General features: G+C 48.6%; 1 protein-coding gene across 6 annotated transcripts in view; it reads right to left on the bottom strand.

Annotated features, from left to right (window-relative positions):
* Positions 1 to 2499: 2499 nt before the first annotated feature.
* BACH2 (BTB domain and CNC homolog 2) overlaps positions 2500 to 19322 on the bottom strand; it is a 359490-nt gene continuing 342667 nt past the window's right edge. For 5 of the 6 annotated variants that reach the window (XM_036316333.1, XM_036316330.1, XM_036316331.1 and 2 more), the window contains 2 exons: positions 13824 to 14030; positions 2500 to 8540 (listed from right to left, as the gene is read on the bottom strand). In XM_036316333.1, the coding sequence (XP_036172226.1) occupies positions 8058 to 8540; positions 13824 to 14030 (690 nt within the window). In that variant the 3' untranslated portion in view covers positions 2500 to 8057. Of the gene's footprint in view, positions 8541 to 12806; positions 14031 to 19322 lie in introns of those variants that run through there. The other variant, XM_036316335.1, reaches the window with a different exon arrangement.

The raw sequence follows: 19322 nt of genomic DNA, 5'->3' as shown, positions 1-19322 counted from the left end.
GCTACCCTGTCTGTTCTCTGTATCTATATTTTTTTTTCTGTTTTGTTTGTTCACTTATTGTTTTTTAGATTCCACATATAAGTGAAATATGCTATTTGTCTTTCTCTGACTTATGTCACTTATAATTCCTCTAGGTTCATCCATGGTTGTCACAAATGGTAAGATTTCACTCTGTATTATGACTGAGTAATATTCGATTGTATATCTGTACCGCATCTTCTAAAGCTTCATAGTTGAAGTGACTTTTGAACTGCGTCGTCAAAGATGTGAGTTTTCCAGGCTTAGGAGAACTGGGGTCCATGGAAGAGGCCATCCCAGTAGAGGGCACAGCACAGGCAAAGGGAGAGGTGTGACAGCAGGGCTCTCTGGGGAGTCACGTTTGGTGGAGCACAGGGTGGAAGGAGGGCTGTGGAGGGAGGGAAGGCTGGAGAAGGGAGCATGGAGGCCTTGAAGGGCGGCAATGGAGAACTCAAAGGGGACGTGGAGCAGAGGAGTGACCGGGTCAGAGTCACTTTAGAAAGCTCTTTCTGCCACAGTGTGGAAAACGGATCAGCAGAGGGATTGTTCATAACCATGAGGTGCCCTTGTCTCACGCCATTGTTTTCATAGCTCTGCCATTTAAAAGTCATATACAAATATTTGGGGATATATCTCACAAAGACTAAAATCAATATCATATCGATTTTAATTCGTTCTCTGAACAGCCACTGTGGAATAAACATTCCCTGACCATTGTAAGACATAATGGATATTTATTGTAGATTCTTTTCAATTCTGGAAAAAAGAATGACATTTGCTTTACCCACTGCTCCAAACTGCTTTTGTTCATTAAACAACTCTTCCAGGTTTAGAAGTAGAACTTCCCTGTTAAGCTCACTTGGTTGAGCTCACATACTTGGTTTTTCCTTTGTTTCTTTCTTTGTGTTAATAGTGATTGAATCCCTCTAACCCAGTTTCATATCTCCTATGAATTTAGAGATTATTATTTTTACTGCACTAAAGCATACCTCAAGAATGAATCATCCTACCTAGATTTCTCCTAAAATGCTTCTCTCAAACTGATACTCATTTCTTGCCAGTGACCAGTCATCTACCTAGGAGACTGTGGGGAGCCGGCACGGCCATAGCATACTCATGCCAGCTCAGCCTGGTTCAGTGACCCTGAGTGGAGGCGATGAAAGGCTTAGAAAAGACAGACAAGAGAATGAAAGCTGGGTCTCGGTGGGACGCTGCTCCTCTGGTGGACAGCGCCAGTGCCCACAAGCCGTGTCTTTATTTTATGGCAGATGCCACGAGGCAAAGGGCATGATCAAGTTGTTTACAACATTCTTGTGGGTTTCAACCCTACGCAACTACATGCACCTGAACTCTATCACTCAGGCACGTGGGCCATGTGTTCGGACCATAGGCTCAAGCTTACAACTACAGCTGTTGGCTATAATTGTGCTGGGAAGGCTCTGCCCTCCAAGCTGGGACTTGCATGTGGCCACGAGAGGACTGTGCCTTCTCATCAGTCCACGGCTTGAACCTGTCCAAAACACTGTAGCGGCGCCTCATAGGCGACTGTGTTAGGTATCAATGCATGGGTGCTCAGGACCCTCTGCTGAACCACAGCAGGGTTCTCAACTCTGGCTACAAGTTACAGTCATCTGGGAGCTTTACTTTTTTTTCATGCCCAGGACTCATCCCATTCTAATTAAACCAGAATCTCTGGGGATGGGATGCAAACCCCATAATATGTTCCCTGGAGGCCCCCCATGACTCAGTAGGGTGCCTCGGAGGTGCACTAGGGAGCATAATTCAGCAATTTCTAACTTCGGTTTTCCCATCTGGTGGGTGCGGTCCGGCCATGCACTTCTTGAAGCCCAGACCTGGGTAGCAGGGTGCTCTCTCCAGACATCCTGTGAACACATCCTTTACAGCCTCACTGACAGCTCAGCCAACCGCTTCTGTGTCCACTGTTCCTCACCGTCGTCTGGCCTGCCTGCCACTCAATATCTCCATTTCCCTTGGCATCAAACTCCAAGACTGAACTATCAAATAGGCTTTTCTCGCTCAATTGTATTTACTCCCTAACCAGAATTCTAAATTCCCTGCCCTGCCCCTCCTTGTATCTTGGTGTTGATTTCTTTTCTCTGTTTACTTTCATTTAGCTTTTGGTTTGAGATAATTGCAGGTTCACATGTCATTGTAAGAAACAACACCCTCCCCATAGCTCCCCCCAGTGGTGACATTTTGCATAGGCGACAGCACCAAACCCAAACCAGGAAATTGGATTTAATGTCTTTCATCTGCTCTCATAGGCACTAGGGGTTTTGAAAATTCAGAGTTGAGGAATCACTTTGGAATGATCACATATTTAGACTTCTGATAAGATCAGTCAGGTAACAGGTAAGGGTATGAACTTGAGGAAGAGACATGGCTTCTCTGGCAGCAGAGATTTCCTCAGGCCACCAGCTGTGTCGTCTGTAACAGGGATCCGAGGCAGAGAAAACCAGTTTACAATGCATAATGATGTGTCTTTATTTCATCAACAGAAATGGTGTCTAGACAAAATTTAGTTAACACTAGCAATTCAATTGAATTTTTTTTGCACAATAGTGTATTTACAATGAGTAAATGAAGTTTCAATTCATTAGTTCATAGCAACGCTTTCCCCCCCAAAAAAGGTAAAAATTCTTAGTTACAGAGAATAAGCATCAACAGCTGTTTTCATCTTTACAATAAAAACCACAAGAAAAACCACAATCACTTAGAAAGTAAAAGACAAGCCTAAGAACTAGTATAATAAACTGATGCACTGAATTAAGTTACATTAATCGCATAGAATCTGTGTAAAAAGTATGTAGAAAAACACCTGATGTAACCTGTTACAGTCGTTGACCAGTTATGAGAGGTACAGAGGGTTATACAGGTAGATATGTGTGAAATCTGTCCGTATTGTTCGACCTGGGGAGGAGGAGAGGCGGGGCTGTGGCCCCTTGCATACACTGAGAAGACCCTGTTTTGAATATGGCCTCTGGAGTTTGTAAGGCATGTATTAGAGGTGCACTTGCATCCGACTGGTTCTGGAACAAATTCTCACAGTCCCTCTTGGCCTCCCAAGCAAAGGTGGGTGCTTGCCCGGAATGGCTCACGGTGTCTAACCAGCACCCAAAGCTCCCAAGTGCATCTGGAATCTTCCTGATTACTCGCTGGAAGTGGCAGGTCTACGTCCCAGCGTGCATGGGCACCCCAGCATTCACATATGCAAAGTGCACTGTGGGGACTCGAGCGGAGGTCACCCCTCTGCCTCCAGACATGTTTCGGTAGAAGACTAAGCATCAGTCTGTAGGAAAACCCCACTGTGTCCAAGTCCTTTCCCCTTTCCTGATACACGGGAGCATTTGGCACTGAATGCCAGTCTACCTGAAATGAATGGCCTGGGTGCACTTCTGCTTCTAAGGAGGGCCATGGTTTCCTCTGAGGTCAATAACCTGGAATGAACGTGAGAGTCAGAGCTGTCTGTCCATTGCTTGATACTGAAATGCGCACACCACACCACGCCATGAAATCATCTCCACAATGAAAACACACCGATAGCCATTTGATATAAATATTACCTCCCAGGGTGGAGTGTAGGAAAATACTATACATTTAACTTTTCTTTGCAAGAAATGTTTTTGCACCGTCAGTTGAATAATTTATCCTTAATCTGCCACAATAGTTATTTTCTATGTACAAGTACTATTTGCACATATTTGTGTGCAAATATTTTCTACTCTGCAGCATCCATCTTCGATGCTTGGGTCATGAGATGGCTTGGGCAGTGTTAGAAACACACAGCTTGAACACAGAATGCCTCCCCACGGCCACCCAGGGCCCTGCGCTGTGGACTGACCTGCCAGAAACGGAACCTACAACAAAATCCTCTATTTGGGCAAGAAACACTAACTCATGATCCAGTGAACAGCTTTATTCTTTAAACACACACACACACACGCTATGTTCTTTAGTCTATTTACAGTGATGAGGAAAAAACTTGATTCTTGCTTCCTTCTAGATCTGACTCCTCCACACGAAGCGACAGTGGAGCGGTTTGAAGTCCTTTCCTATGCAGCTCCCAGCTTGAATGGGGTGTGATGTATAGACCTAGGGAACCAAGGAGGGCTTTGAGAGAGCCTGGCAGGCTTCTGCTTGTGTTCAGAGGATTACGCTGCCCCACAGTGGATCAGCTCACAGGGCAGGACTTGGTGGTTTCTTAAACGGCTTATCATTTTTACACTTTTGTTTGTTTCTTCTTCTTGAATGGCCATCATAAAGTATTAAAGGAGAGAGTGTAGGTGTGGACCTCTTGGCAATAGCACTGAACGCGACACTGTGCCCACCTGACCTTGAGCAGTCCTCCCATGCAGGCCCTCACTTGGCTCCCTGCCCTCCTTTTCAAGAAGTGGCAGTTGGCCTGCTAATCAACAGCCTTTTTTTAAAGTTCCTTGGGAAAGCAAGACGAGGATTAAATCCAAAATCATAGTGCATCTTCAAAGCAGCATACCTTCAGAAAGACAGTTAATAAATTACTTGTACACTATACAAAATCACACCGTCTGCTGCAGCTCACCTCTGACGCCGGAGTCATGGCCAGGGAACCCAGAGGGAGAAGCAGGAGGGCCTAGGAACTGCCAGCCTTTTTTTTTTTTTTTTGCAACTGTTTTGTTCCAGAATCAGTATGTAATAAAGTTCATTTATTCAAGGCACCCCCAGATAACGCAGAGAAACAAACACATACAGCAAAGCACTCGCCTGCCCGAAGCCTGGCCAACCTGAAGGAAGTGAGGCTGCCTGGAGACACACATAGAACAAAGGGGGGGGGGGGGGCTAGATTCAGGCGGCTGTTAGCTCGTCACCTCCACTGTCCCTGCCCTGACCCATTCCAGGCCCAGACACTCAGAGCCCAGCCCCTACTGGGCTGGCGTAGGGATCCTCCTAAACAGACCATGGTGGGAGGGTCCTTTATTTTGGTAAGAAAGACCCCAAAGAACACTGTTCCTTACGGTTAACTTGCTTTTCCTTTTCCTACGAGACACAGGCTTCACTAAGGGATCCCAGGGGAAGGAACAGGCTGGTTTTAAAAGTTCCACTTGAGGCCATTTGGATTCTGGTCCCCAGCTAGTCCTCCCTTTGAATGAACCAGGAAATAATCTTGACAAACACATGTTTTAGAGCAGTAACAGACATGGACATGTTGCATTGCACAAAGTTAGTCACTGTTCATGGTGGATGGTGAACAAAATCGGAACAAGTTGTTAAAAAGAAATCGAAAGACAGTTTTTCAAGCAGTGTTTTTAACCAGTTCCTACAGCAAGGGTTTGGTTGGAGAGAGGAATAAAAGTGAGGTGGGGGCTGGCAAGAAGAGGAGGTGGATCCAGTTAGGGTGGAGAGAAAGAAAGAGAGCCCTTCCCACTGGGAGCGGCCACGGCACAGGTGTGTGCGGACCGACCCACAGGGAGAGGGTGAACGGAATGTGGTCAAGACTACCAGTTGCACGTGAGTTGTTACCAGGATAAATGATGCCAACAAGGCGTTTGGGCCTGGTTATGATCTGAGCAGAAAACATTCCTTTTTTGAAAAAGAGGAGGTCACTTAAAAACGGAAAACAAGAGAGTTCAAAAACAAAATACTGTTGGCTGACTCCACCGTAACACAGACTTGGGATGGATCACATGATTCACATTGACTGTAAATTCGAACTGTCACCAGCTTTCCCCAAAGGCGGGCAGACCTCTTGGTGAAGCACAAGACCTGTCTACTAGGCGGAGAAATACCAACAACCGCGATGACAGGGGCAGCTCTGGCACAGAGCTCAATGAGACAAGCATGCGCACACCACACACACACACACACACACACACACACACACACACACACACACGAGAGGAAACGAAAACCCAGACGCAGGTTTTAAAAGTGGAGCTAGTTTAAAAGAAAAGCCTTTTTTTGTGTTTTAATCCTACAGCGTGAACCAACATATTTCTGGCATTCATACATATTCCAACATTTAGCGCTAATATTTGTACAGAAAAAAGTTAATAATACTAAAACATGTTGCTATGATTTCACTTTCGCCTACATCATATACTAATTCCCCCTTTACATGCAGCTTTAATATTGTCCAAACAATGGCACAAATAAAGAAACAGAGTCAACCATCTAGTCCCCAGTGCCCACCACCCCATCCCCACATCAAACCCTTAGGGACTCTTCCCCTGGCCAGGCTGGGCCCGCTGGAGCGAGGGAGCTGATTCCTCCTCCTCTGCGGCTGGGGCGGGGTCTCAGCACCCTCTTCTGTAAACGTGGCCAGGGGCCCACACCCCCCCCCCCCAACCCTTCAGAGCCAAGGGAAGCTGCTCTCTGTGGGTTGCAAGCCAACCAGTTTTGCAGCAAGAGAAGAAAATGATCATCAGGTGAGGGCAGGTGTGAGTGTGGTGGGGGCAGGGTCAGGGCGGGCTCCTGGCCACACCACGTCCAAAGACTCAGAATGAAATCTGCCTGGGGACAAGAGACTGGTGGAAAACCTCAGAGTTCAACTCGAAGCATTTGGAGAAGGAAGGAAGGAAGGAAGGAAGGAAGGAAGGAAGGAAGGAAGGAAGGGAGGAAGAAATGCTCTCGCCTGTGTCCAGGACAGACCTTAGGCTCAGTCTGACCTGCTCTCTCCGACTCTGGGGTGAGCTGCACTGACCCAGGACAGCCGCGCAGAGGCAGGGCCTTGGGGCTGCAGGTCACCCCCTCGGGTGAGCTCTCCCAGGAGGCCAGAGTCCTTCCAAGTAGCAGGTCCTGCCGCACTACACTCCCTGGGCAGGCGAGGCTGGATGAAGTGCTGAAATGAATGGGACTTACTCCCCGGGTGAGAAAGCAGGTCTGACTTATATCTAGGAGTCAATGCCTATTATTTCGATGCACTTTCGAGTGAGATGCCCAAACTCTCTCCCCACTTAGGAATCTGAACATCCAGCATCAACTCCGAACTCTCCATCTGCATTTCAACTTTGCTTAGGAAAGGTGGGGAGGAGGTGAGATAGAAAAATATTCAAGCAGATTATTGTCGACACATCCTAGGATGAATTCATTATTTGGCAAGATTGTTTTTTTCCCTACATAATTATCACCTGAGTGGTTTTTTAATGAGCTAAAGTGTTTTAATTTTAAACTAAAAGCAAAGAATATACAGTATACTCGAGTTATACGGAAGTTACAACTTCATTTAAGAAAATAGGTTTGACCCAAAACTCAGTGCAAGTGGCAAAGTTGACCATGACTGTACAGTGTCTGCAGAAACAAACAACAAACCCACCAACTCAGATGACACCACCTGACGGTGCCAAACCCAAACCAAACAGAAAAAGGCTGTCTGAAAACAAAAACCTCAAAATGAAGACTTCCAACATCGAATTCTGTCCATAAATAAGTACAAATCAAAGTTGAACTGTGAAGCAAGAAAAAAAAAAAGACCATGTTAACAGTTGCCAAACTAGTTCTAGCATCAGAGACAAAAGAAGAGGAATGTTGGAACCTGTCTGTCAATGAGAAATGAAGTTTCCAGTTTTAGGATGAGAAAGTTGAGGCATGCAGGACTTTTGCATATGGAGAGATATATATTTCATATATATATTATATATAATATGTACAGTCTAGCTATAAAACTTTGATGTGTATAGAAGCTGTCTTCAATGAAAAAAATTGAACATTCAGAAGAAATTCCTGAGATAGGGTTTGTGACATGGGCCACTGAGAAAAAAATCCGTGGTTGGGTCCTAGAGGTGTTATAGTCTATCCCTGTTAAGACTGAAATTAACCCACAGACAGACAGTGTCACCACTGTTGTCTTTCCTTGCCGGGGCAAGGGGTAGCACCATTGTGAAGGTAACGATCACTCCTGCGTGGAGAGAGGAGGGAATACTTGCTGAAAGTATTGCTGCTGAGACCGCTGTAGTGTGCACCAATTCCTTCTCGGTTCTTCCAGACGACAGCTGGACAGCGCCACCTGGTGGGGAGGTGTGAGGACGCGGAGGCGGGCCGCGTCACTAGGTGTAATCCTTCCTGGGCTGCTCGTCGGTTGTACACTTATCAGTCATTTCCTGGCAGAAGTCCACGGTCACCGTTTGGCTCCTGGGTTCCAGAGGAGGCCCTCTCTCCGCGAAGGTTCCTGGGTCAGTGCCTTCCAGCCTCCGCCCAGAAGTACAGTTCTCGGAGGCGTTGCTGGGGGCCCAGGGGGGCCCGGGCGGCGCGGCACCCTGCTCCAAACAGCAGGGCACGGTGTCCCCAACCGCGCACGGAGGGGCGGCAAGGTTCTGCTCCACGCCCAAGGGCGCGGGGCTAATACTGGAGGCTGGAGGGAGACCCATGGGTCTGAGGACAGGGCAGTACCGATGCAGGGCCTGGACCTGCTCGGGGCTCTGGATGTCGCGGCAGACTTCCTGGGAGAGGCAGGAGAAGTTGTCCAGCAGCTCCCCCATGCACGCTTTCAGCTGGTTCCTCTCGGACAGCAGCTTCTCCTTCTCGCACACCTGGACACGGGGAAACAAGAGACACCCGGTCAAGCCTGCGCCGGAGGGAGACCTTGTTGCTGGGCTCTCTAGAAACTCAAAACATATGCCTCCCGGGAGCCTGGACATGCACTCCTTCCAGGTCTCATCGCTGAGCTGCCCACCCAGACGGGCACCGATCCTGACACCTCCCCCGTGGCAGCTCTTTGTCCCTCTTGGTGGCCTGGCCAAGTGACCAGTAAAATCACCACCAACTAGAACACTTTTTTTTTTTAAGATTTTATTTTTTTAAATTATTATTTTTTAATCCTTACCCGAGGACATTTTTTCCATTGATTTTTTTTTTAGAGAGAGTGGAAGGGAGAGGGAGAGACAGAGAGGAACACAGATGTGAGGGAGCCACATTTATTGGTTGCCCCACACACGCCGTGGACCAGGGCTGGGAGTCTGCAACCGAGGTACATGCCCTTGACAGGAATTGAACCTGGGACTCTTTGGTCCACAGGCGGATGCTCTATCCACTGAGCCAAACTGGCTGGGGCTCAGAGCACTTCTGGGAGTCAAGGTTCCTGTTTCTTAGAATTTGGGGTTTGCAGGGGATCAACTGGAAAATTCTTGGTCTCAAACCAAGAGCTGAGAATCTCCCCTAGATGCATTATATTGCCATTTCTGAAGGTCAAAAATAACTGAGCAAGGCAGAGCCATGGCGACCAGTGGTTGCCAGGGGGGTGGGGTGGGGTGGGAAGGATGAATAGGCAGGGCATAGAGAATTTTGGGGCAGTGAAACTACTCTGTGTGATAGATACATGGTATTATGTTGTTTATTATACATTTGTCCAAACCCATGGGCTGTACCCTAAGAGTGAGCCCTCATATGAACTGTGGACTTGGGTGATTTTTTTTTGTGTGTGTGTTACTCCTCACCCTAGGACAGTTTTCCATTTATTTTTAGAGAGTGGAAGGGAGAGGGAGAGACAGAGAGAAACATTGATGTGAGTGAGACACATCGATCGGTGGGCCCCGGCCAGGGCCAGGGATGGAGCCTTCAGCTGAGGTATGTGTTCCAGACCAGAATCAAACCCGGGGCCCCTCAGTCCTTGGGCAGATGCTCTATCCAAGGAGCGAAACCAGTCAGGGCAGCTGGGCGATTCTGATGCGCCAGTGTAGGTTCACCAATTGTAACAAATGTGACTGGTGGGGCATGTTGATAATGGGAGAGGCTGGGAGTGTGCAGGAGCAGGGGGCACGTGGAAATTATGTGTTTGCTATTCAATTTGGCTATGAACCTAAAATTCTTGAAAATATTTAAGCTATGGAAATTTAAAAAATGTGATTATTGGACATTTCAGATGGTTCCATCTAACCTCAGCAGGCTCGCTGGCCTTCGTCGCAGACTGAGCACACAGATGCTGGTTAGGACGGCTGGGGACCGGGCAGTGAGGCTGACTCTCTCTGGACAGCAAGAGGGCACACAGGGCTGTGGAGACCGAGGTTCTCAGGTGTTTTCCTTCAGGAAAATTCCACACAAGCTCTTGTGCTTCTCAAGTCCATCACCCCCTCAGAGAGAGGAATTTAGCACCAGAGGGGAGAGGGGTTTAAGTTTTACCACAACTACTTGTGTGAGGAGAGAGGATCAGGAGGCTCCAGAGAGGGCACACAGCGACATGGAGAAACTACACATCGAGGGCAGCGTGGAGTGGGGATGGGAGAGAAAATGAAGCAGGGGACAGAGTGAGAGGGTGGGGGGCACACATCTGATGTGGGGGCTCCTACACAAGCTGCAGATGTCTTAAATCAAATGCAGCCCGGCAGGCACGTGGGGGCTCCCTACATGAGCTGCACGTGCCCATCTCGAACGCAGCCCGGCAGGCACGTGGGGGCTCCTCATGAGCTGCACGTGCCCATCTCGAACGCAGCCCGGCAGGCACGTGGGGGCTCCTCATGAGCTGCACGTGCCCATCTCGAACGCAGCCCGGCAGGCACGTGGGGGCTCCTCATGAGCTGCACGTGCCCATCTCGAACGCAGCCCGGCAGGCACGTGGGGGCTCCTCATGAGCTGCACGTGCCCATCTCGAACGCAGCCCGGCAGGCACGTGGGGGCTCCTCACGAGCTGCACGTGCCCATCTCCAATGCAGTGTGCCAGGCAGCGCGTGCAAGTCTGTCAGAGACAGAGATTTATATGGGGAAAGGGCACCTGCTAAAATATTTATAAATTTTCCAAGAAAACATGTTTTAAAAATGAAAAATAAACAGATGTACAAGTGCAACTCGAGAGAAATACATTATGCAAGTTTGCAGAAGCTGAGTGGCACGCCGGAGACAGCGTGGGAGTGGGGAGTGAGAGTGCCGTGCTGGGGACTTGTGGGCGGGATCAGAGTTGGCCCTGCCAGAGCCACCTGCCACTCAGGCCAGGCGAGTGGGCGCAGCTTCCCAGCTAGAGGGCGGTGGGTAAGAAGCCAAAACCATCCAGGCTGTGCAACCTGGACCTTCTGTGCTGTAACCTGGAAGGCTGTGAAGAGGCAACAGCACACAGCCTGGGAGGGGACTCTGAGGGAATCCCAATCTTAATTCTGCCACATCAGCTTGGCCCAGCCAGTGACCCCTTCACACCCACTGACCTGCAAAATGTCCCGGGTCACTTTCTGGGGTGAAGAGGATGAAACACTATGTGTGCGGTGTTTTGGCTCACTGCACACATCAAGACTTGGTTGAAAGCGGGAAGCACTAGGGCACAGCTAGCTGTACACTGACGAGCATTTCATTTGGTGGTGAAATGCCGCATGTTCCTTAAGGGGTTTCCAAAAAAGGGGTGGTGGTGGTGGGGGGGGCGCAAACCAGATGCCCTCTTGGCTTCCCAACTGAACAGTATTAGCAAGAGCTTTAGATGTCTGCCTGGTGTGTGGCGCAGACTTATTATTTGTTTATATCACACAGTCGCATGGAGAGGAATGCTAAACAAAAATTGGGCATTTCTCAAATACGGGTGGTTAGGGTTATCCTATCGCCTGAAGAAGAGTGTCGGCCCGGCATTCCTACAGACTTGGGCCTAAGACCTTGCCGACTGGTACCTGTGGGCCCAGCCTGGCCTGGTTCCCCACCTAAGCCCAGCAGGCTTTCAGAAGGCCCACACTCACCAGCAGCAATGTGGTGCTTGGCTTAAATGAAAAACGTTTTGTTGTTCTTAAAACAACATTAAAGAAAAATCTAAAAGAAAGAAGTCATTCATAATTCCACGACCCAGTTGCAATTTTAGGTCAACGGACATTTCCCGAGAGGTTTCAATGGGTCTGCACTGGACATTCAGAGATGATCACCTAACTGTCCTTGTTGCACGAAACCTACAGTCTCGGGCAAGGGGCTGGGGCAGCAGACACAGACAACGCAAGACGAATAATGTGACAAGCACGAAGCCAGAGGTCAGACTGGCTCCAGGGCAGGTGCCAGCCTCACAGGGGCTCAGGAAGGGGCCTTCCGGAGAGGGGACAGTTACCTGTGTCTTAAAGAGCACGGGTAGAGTTAGAGAAGATAAACAGGGAGATGTCCGAGGTGGAGGGGAAACAACAGAGGCACAAGCACAGAGGTGTGAAGAGTAGGAGATGGTGGGGGGTGCAGACAGTTTGATTTTATTCGGGGTCAAGTTGTAGGGAGAGAGTGGAAGGGTGCTGGAGAGCAAGACAGCCTGACTCCTGGAGAGCACCAGCTGTGTGGTTGAGGAGTGTGGGCTTTATTTGTACATGACAGGAGCCACTGAAGATGGGCAAGTTTTCCCGGCTTGGTGGGTGTTAATTAAATAATAAAAAGGACTCTGAGGTCCAGGACTATCTTAATAACCCATAACATTGCCTCGCCAGTGTGGCTCAGTGGTTGAGCATTGACCTATGAACCAGGAGGTCATGGTTCAATTCCCTGTCAGGGCACATGCCCGGGCTGCAGGCTCGATCCCCAGGATCCCCAGCGTGGGGCATGCAAGAAGCAGCCGATCAATGATTCATTCTCAGCATTGATATTTCTTTTCTTTTTTTTTTTTTAAATATATTTTATTGATTTTTTACAGAGAGGAAGGGAGAGGGATAGAGAGTTAGAAACATCGATGAGAGAGAAACATCGACCAGCTGCCTCCTGCACACCTCCTACTGGGGATGTGCCTGCAACCCAAGTACATGCCCCTGACCGGAATCGAACCTGGGACCTTTCAGTCTGCAGGCTGACGCTCTATCCACTGAGCCAAACCGGTTTCGGCTCAGCATTGATATTTCTATCTCCTCCTCTCCTCTCCTCTCTCTGAAATCAATAAAAAATACATATAAAAAAAAAAAAGTCTTAAAAAATAACTCGTAACATTTGTTCATGCTTTTCAAACGCCTGGCTCTTAGGTTTGCTTTAGGACGGTGGCTTACCAGGAGGCAAAGGATTGCTGCGTGCAGTCTGAGGACCCAAGCGTAGATCATGACCACACTGTGTGGCCTCCCTCTCCCTCCTTGACACACTCTCGGCACCTGAGCTGATCAGTGTCAGGACTTGGCCAGCAGAAAGGCCCAGCTGAATGAGGCTGCACTGGTTGCCTGCAAAGCTGGTCAGGGGTGAGGCCACCTGGGTTTATTCCTGTAGCTTAAGGTTGCATTTCACGAAGAAGGGGCACACAGCTCCGAGGGACAGGAAGCTTGGGGGATGGGAGCTTGTTTCCTGACACAAAATACTCTCAGGCACAGGGAGGACGTGATAATCACCTGGAGGCAGAATTGCAACATCAAGGACCCTGGGACAGGGAAGGGCTTCAGGAGCTGAGCTGCCTCACAGCAGGCAGGCGTCCTACCTCTAACCCACTCCTCTGTGGGAGGCAGGAGAAAACACAAGGTTTGGAATCAGACAGTTGGGTTGGCAGCCAAGTTATGCCACAGAGTGGGGAGTTACCTAACCCCTCTGCACTCTTGTTTCTGCCTCTGTGAATGGAGATAAAATAGTATCTAAGTCGTAGGGTTGATGTGAGGATTAACCTACAAAAATACTTCAGAATAATGCCTGGTCCACATGCGCATGTGGTAAATGTTAACTATTAGAACACGCTGAATGGAAAGTAGGAAAGAACAACCTCTACATAAAATATCGACACGTGATTACTCACCCTCACAGACACACCCATGGTGGATATAAAGCTATTATTTTTGCTGAGAAACGTGTTTACAAATGAACCCAAACTTCCCTGAATGGCGACCCTTCCCTTGACTTCTTCAGCCTTCCCTGCTGTACCTTTGCATCAGTCCTGTCACTCCAGGGTGCAGAGAGCAATGGGAGGGCCAACTCACCAATTTGCGGATTTCACATTCTAAATTCTGAATGCAGTCCAGTTTCCTCTTGCGGCAGCGCTGGGCCGCGATGCGGTTCTTGCTGCGCCGCCGGACGTCGTGAATGAACTCTAACTGTTCTGAGGTCAGCTTGTGCATCTTAATCATCATCTGGAAGTCGTTCCTCGGGAGATCTGTGATTTGATCTACAGGAAAGGGAAGTTTGACCTGGAACCAAGAATAACAGATGATGATTACGGCAGCTGGGTTTTTAGTTTTCATTCAGGCAGGTAGAACATCAAAGCATGGTAAAAAACCTCCTTTCGAAGATGACCGAGTAATACGGGAACTACCGAGAGCAGCTGTGATTAATTCTTCCCTGTTTCAAGTATAAATCCGATGTAATATTCAGATAATCAAACAGAATGTGATCACACAAATTACATGGTGCTCATCATCCCTGAGATTTTTGAAGCAAGCAGCATGGAAAACACTGGGAAATGTGAACTTTTTCATTGCTTCAGCACTTTAGTAAGAAGGATTCTCTAGCTGGTTGAAACCTGCTTCCATTGAGCCACAGCTCAATAAAACAACTATGTATAGAAAGAGACCTAAAGAATGGTCTGAAACACTCGAATGAAGAGAGCATCGCACACCCTGAAGATGCTGGAAAGGTGGAACAGTCAGCGATGCTTAGTTACCACGGCATAAGGGAGACAGGGCGGTGACTTGGAAGGCTACTCCAGCATGGACAAGGAGCTAGAACTGGACTTTCGTCATTCCTACCAGATGTGAGACCTCAGACAAGTTACTTCACTACTCTAAACCCTAGTGTGCTCATCTGGAAAACAGGCCGTGCTTTTTAGTCTCCCAGTGCTCTTCAAGTGGTAGGCCCTTTGGCAGATTGTGTTTTCCAAAACGCCACGGCCATCCCATCTCACACTTTCTTTTACAAGAAACCTTCTTGACCTTCTTCTATCGAGAGGATGCACATTCCTGCCTCGACCAATACAGTGCAGCAGGAGCGATGGTGTAACTTTGGAGGTTCGGTCATCAAGGGTGTTGCCGTTTCCTCTTGGGCCTCCTCGATTGCTCTTCGTGGAGGAAACCAGCTAAGTCCTGTGGAGAGGCCCCTGTGGAGAAGACCTGAGGCCCCCAGTCAACAACCGGCATCACCTTGCCAGTCACATGAATGAGCCACCCAGGACGTGGACTTTCTGACCGTGTGCCTCCCTCTTCCTCCCTGACACAGACTCGGCACCTGAGTTGAGTTTCCAGGATTTGGCCAGCAGGAAGGCTGAGCAGAATGAGGTTGCACTGGTTGCCTGCAAAGCTAGTCGGGAGTGAGGCCACCTGGATCTCACTTCCAACTCATGAGGTTCCCCAGCCAGAAGTGCTCAGATGGGCCACGTCTGAATTCCTGACCCATAAAACAGTGGGAGGCGTTAAAACGATTTTTGTTGTTACAAGCCACAAAGTTTGGGGTGATCTGTTAAGCAGCAATAGATAACTGGTGCAGATATTATTATCAGCAAGAGTCTCACTTTCAAACTCTTGACAAATCAAAGCCAATGAGCATTATTCAAAGAGAGGACTCCCGTCTCTTGAGGGATGGATCTGTGTCCTCCTTCTATTGTTAAATGCTTGGTTACAACCTTGTCTGTGGCGGTTTGCAACATTTAAGAACCACAGCCTTCTAGAGTCTCCTCAGCACTCATGAGGTAAACACAGGCCTGCAGCTTCCCGCAGTTGGACACCACCCTTTCCAGGATTCCTACTGAAGACCCTAGGGACTTTGGGGTTCAGTTCTGCTTCTGTTTCAGAAGCTCCTAGAAAAGGAAGGTAGCACATTGTTCTGCCGAGTTTCCCAGCACAGACTGCTTCATGCTTGCTTACACTAGATAGAGTTTGCCGTAGACGGACCAGCAGATGGCGCTATGCACCTACACTTCCTTCAAGCGCCTGCCCAGCGCTGTCCAATGCAAACAATGCCGGCTGCATCTGTGATTCTACATTTCTTAGTAGCCACTGATTAAAATAACTCAAAGAAATGAAAACAGGTGAAATTAATTCTAATAAAATATTGACTTGAACCCTATAGATCCAAAATATTTTCAACATGTAATTAATAGAAAATTACTGTGATATTTTACTTTTTTGGATGGGAGGCACTAAATTTTCAAAATCCGAGGCGTATATGACACCTACAACATGTCATAAACTAGCCACAATTCTGGGGCTCAACAGCCACGTGTGGCTATTGTACTGGACTCAATGAAACTGAGGAATCAGAAAAATAGGTCAATTAAACCTGAGTTTCATTGATCAAAGTATTTCTGGGTGAGGAAACCAAGCCCTCGCTAATACTCAGAAGGTGCAGTATTATGTCTGCCTGGCTTAGGGGAGGGTGATGGAGAAATTTTATCCTGAGCGCAGGCTTTTTCCTTGGTGACATCAGATGCCGGCAGACAGGAGCCCAGATCCTGGCTTCTGTGACTAGTGAATCCCCACGCACAAAGGCAATCACAAACGACCATGTGGCTTTTCCACGGCTGGGTGCACCTGCTTTGTCAGGTTCTCTGTAGCTCTGAGCCCACTGGACGCGGCATTAGCCGAAGGCTGCCAGTGGGCGCTGTGATTCTACTTGTGTATGGTGAACGCTGCCCCATGACACCTATGAAACTCTTTGGCCCAAGAGAACCAAATCACAACGACACACATTACACCACTCTCAGCTCAGCCCTGCTCCGTCTGCTAAAGATGGGCAGCCAGGACAAACAGCTCCTTGTTATGGGCCCGGGAAAGGGCTTTGTCCATGAGGCTGTGTTTGCACAAGGCTTATACTGATATGAAAGAATGTTTGATTTCCCTTTCATACCCTTTGGATGACAAACAGACACTCAGATCCTGGACGGTGCCTAAATAACACAGAGGTCTGTGTGCGGGGACACGGATGTTTCCACACCAGGCAGAAGCCTTGTTTGCACAGCAGAGGTGGCAGCAGTTCTGGGCCTGGCGTCTCCCCTTCTGCTGACCACAAAGCCGTTCTGCTCCCGCTCGCAATCGTGTTTACCGATTTTCAGAAAGAAAACATACCTATAGTTCAGGCCACAGGGAAAGTCAGAAGGCCTTCTGTAGTGAGAGTTACTATATTCAAAAGCATCCAGGCAGTGAATATAAAACACTAGGGAAATAGGACAGAGGTTGACAGGAAAGAAGAAAAATCAACAATGCTCGTTTCAAAGTCCTTGAAGCAAAAGGCCATATAAAATTTCAGCAGAGCTGTTGCAACTCCAGTTGCTTTTTAAAGAGGTCAAAGGAAAAGAAAATGGTCAGACATAGACTTTCTTCAATGTGAGGGGGGGAAAAAAAACAACAAAGCAAAACCCAAACACTCTTGTTTCTCTTTAAAAGGCTCTGTTTCCCCTCCGGCAAGGGAGAATTTCCACTGACACCGGAGGTGAGTCCCAGAGGTGTTCTTGGAGAGGCTCAGTGGTCACTCACGGCGGCTGCTGGCTATGGTCAGAGATATGAGCTCCACGCCAATGCCGTGGTCCCCAGAGATAAAGAGCGGGCACAGACCCCTCGTGGAGCAGGGGGAATGTTACCTTCTCAGGCTCGCAGGCACGCCAGCACTCTTCAAACGGGGCTGGGAAGTCCGCTAATGCTACTTGGCCTTTGGATACGTTGAAACACATCGAGAAGGCTGAGGCCCTTCTCCCTTTCTTCCAGGGAATTCTTACAACCCAAATGGCCTAGTAGGACTTCCCGTCTTATTTACTGTCCTTCCACACACTGATTCTTCCAAGATTTAACTTCTCAGCAGTGGCTTGGTTTTCATTCACTGGCCTCTCGCAGATTGTGCAAAACACCCAACCAGACAAGACGAAGATCCTGCCGGCCTGCAGCTATACCAGTGATGGCGAACCTATGACACGTGTGTCAGAGGTGACACGCAAACTCATTTTTTTTTGGTTGATTTACTTTGTTAAATGGCATTTAAATATATAAAATAAATATCAAAAATATGTCTTTGTTTTACTATGGCTGCAAATATCAAAAAATTTCTGTATGTGACACGGCACCAGAGGTAAGTTAGGGTTTTTCAAAATGCTGACACGCCGAGCTCAGAAGGTTCGCCATCACTGAGCTATACAGTCAACCACGGGCATGTGAGACTAAGCACAGGAGGCTGAGCAGGCTGCACTGGAGGGGAAGGGCCCTCCTGTGGCTTTTCCATGGGATCGAGGGCCCTGATTTCTCTTCAGGCTCGGGGCCGCCGTGTAGGTGCACCCGAGCTTTGCTTCTCAGTAGAGACTCTGAGAGTCAGCAAGCCCCGGGCCTGTGACACCGGAGCCAGCGGTGCCTCAGCGTGCATGGTCCGCCCCCGTTGACTTGACCCGGCCCAGCAGAGTGCCCAGGCTTCTCTTCCTTCTTAGCACAATGGGAGGAACAGGACACAGGTGTTTCAGCCCAGCACCTGCACTGGCTGGCTCAGCAGTGGCCAGAGAAGGGTGATCCTCTGGGGGCCCCAGCTCCTGATCAGTCAGGGGAATGAGTGGTCCTGCCATGGGCTGAGGGTCCTCTGGCCCCAGAGGCTGACAAAAGGTGAGAGAATGCTGTGTGACTTCTGGAGGGTGAATGAAATCTAAATATTCCTCCTTGTGGGCCTGGCCACAGGGTGCCAGTGCGTCCTTCTCACCAAACACTAATCAGCGGCTCCACGCCCCTCCCCTGCGAACAGCTGCCCAGCTTCTGCAGCTGATATACCCCTCTCTCCCAGATAAACAAAAGTATCATTTAAGAAATTATATTATATATGAATTCTTGCAGAAAGTTCAAATATGAGACAACGAGGGGGGGAAAAGATTCCCCTCCCCAAACAATAACACTCTTGCTTTGGTGGACTTCCCTGTGATCTTGTTTCCTCTGAATATTTTACGGGGTTTTAATGAGACGGATTGTCATCACCTCCTGTGTCTCTTAACACATTTCATGTGCCTGGTGTCTCTGGGCGGCCTGATGGGGGCTACTGGAGAAGAACCGAGATAAAACGTTGTAGAAAAAGCCGAGAACAAGCATCTATTTCCTCTAGAAATCCCAGTGGAAGCTGGTGTGTGAATCTTCTTGCTATCTCCTTTTTTGGTTTCAGTACCAGAAGTTGAGTAGAAGCCACGGGAGTCGATCCTACCAACTGTATCCAGCTCTCCAAAGCTTCTACCACCTATGCTCTTACAAGACCCCAGATCTCTGGGAGTTGTCGGGGGAGGAAGCAAGATGCCCACTGGGGCTAATGACTCCAGTGCTGCTGGCATGGGGACAGCCAGCTCAGCGCTGGGCAGATGCCAATGACAACATCTCCCTCCCAGACTAAGAAATGTTTCCTGAACAATTGTCCTTTTACCCTAGAGTCTCATGGTCAAATGCAGGACACCTGGGATTCAGCTGTGACACTGCAATCAATTAGCTGTGTGGCTGCAGGCAAGTCTCCCCTCCTCTCTGTCCTGAAGTTCTGTGAGC

This window comes from Myotis myotis, unplaced genomic scaffold, assembly GCF_014108235.1.
Source record: "Myotis myotis isolate mMyoMyo1 unplaced genomic scaffold, mMyoMyo1.p scaffold_m19_p_7, whole genome shotgun sequence".
Lineage (NCBI taxonomy): Eukaryota > Metazoa > Chordata > Mammalia > Chiroptera > Vespertilionidae > Myotis > Myotis myotis.
This window is presented reverse-complemented; position numbering and strand designations above follow the sequence as displayed.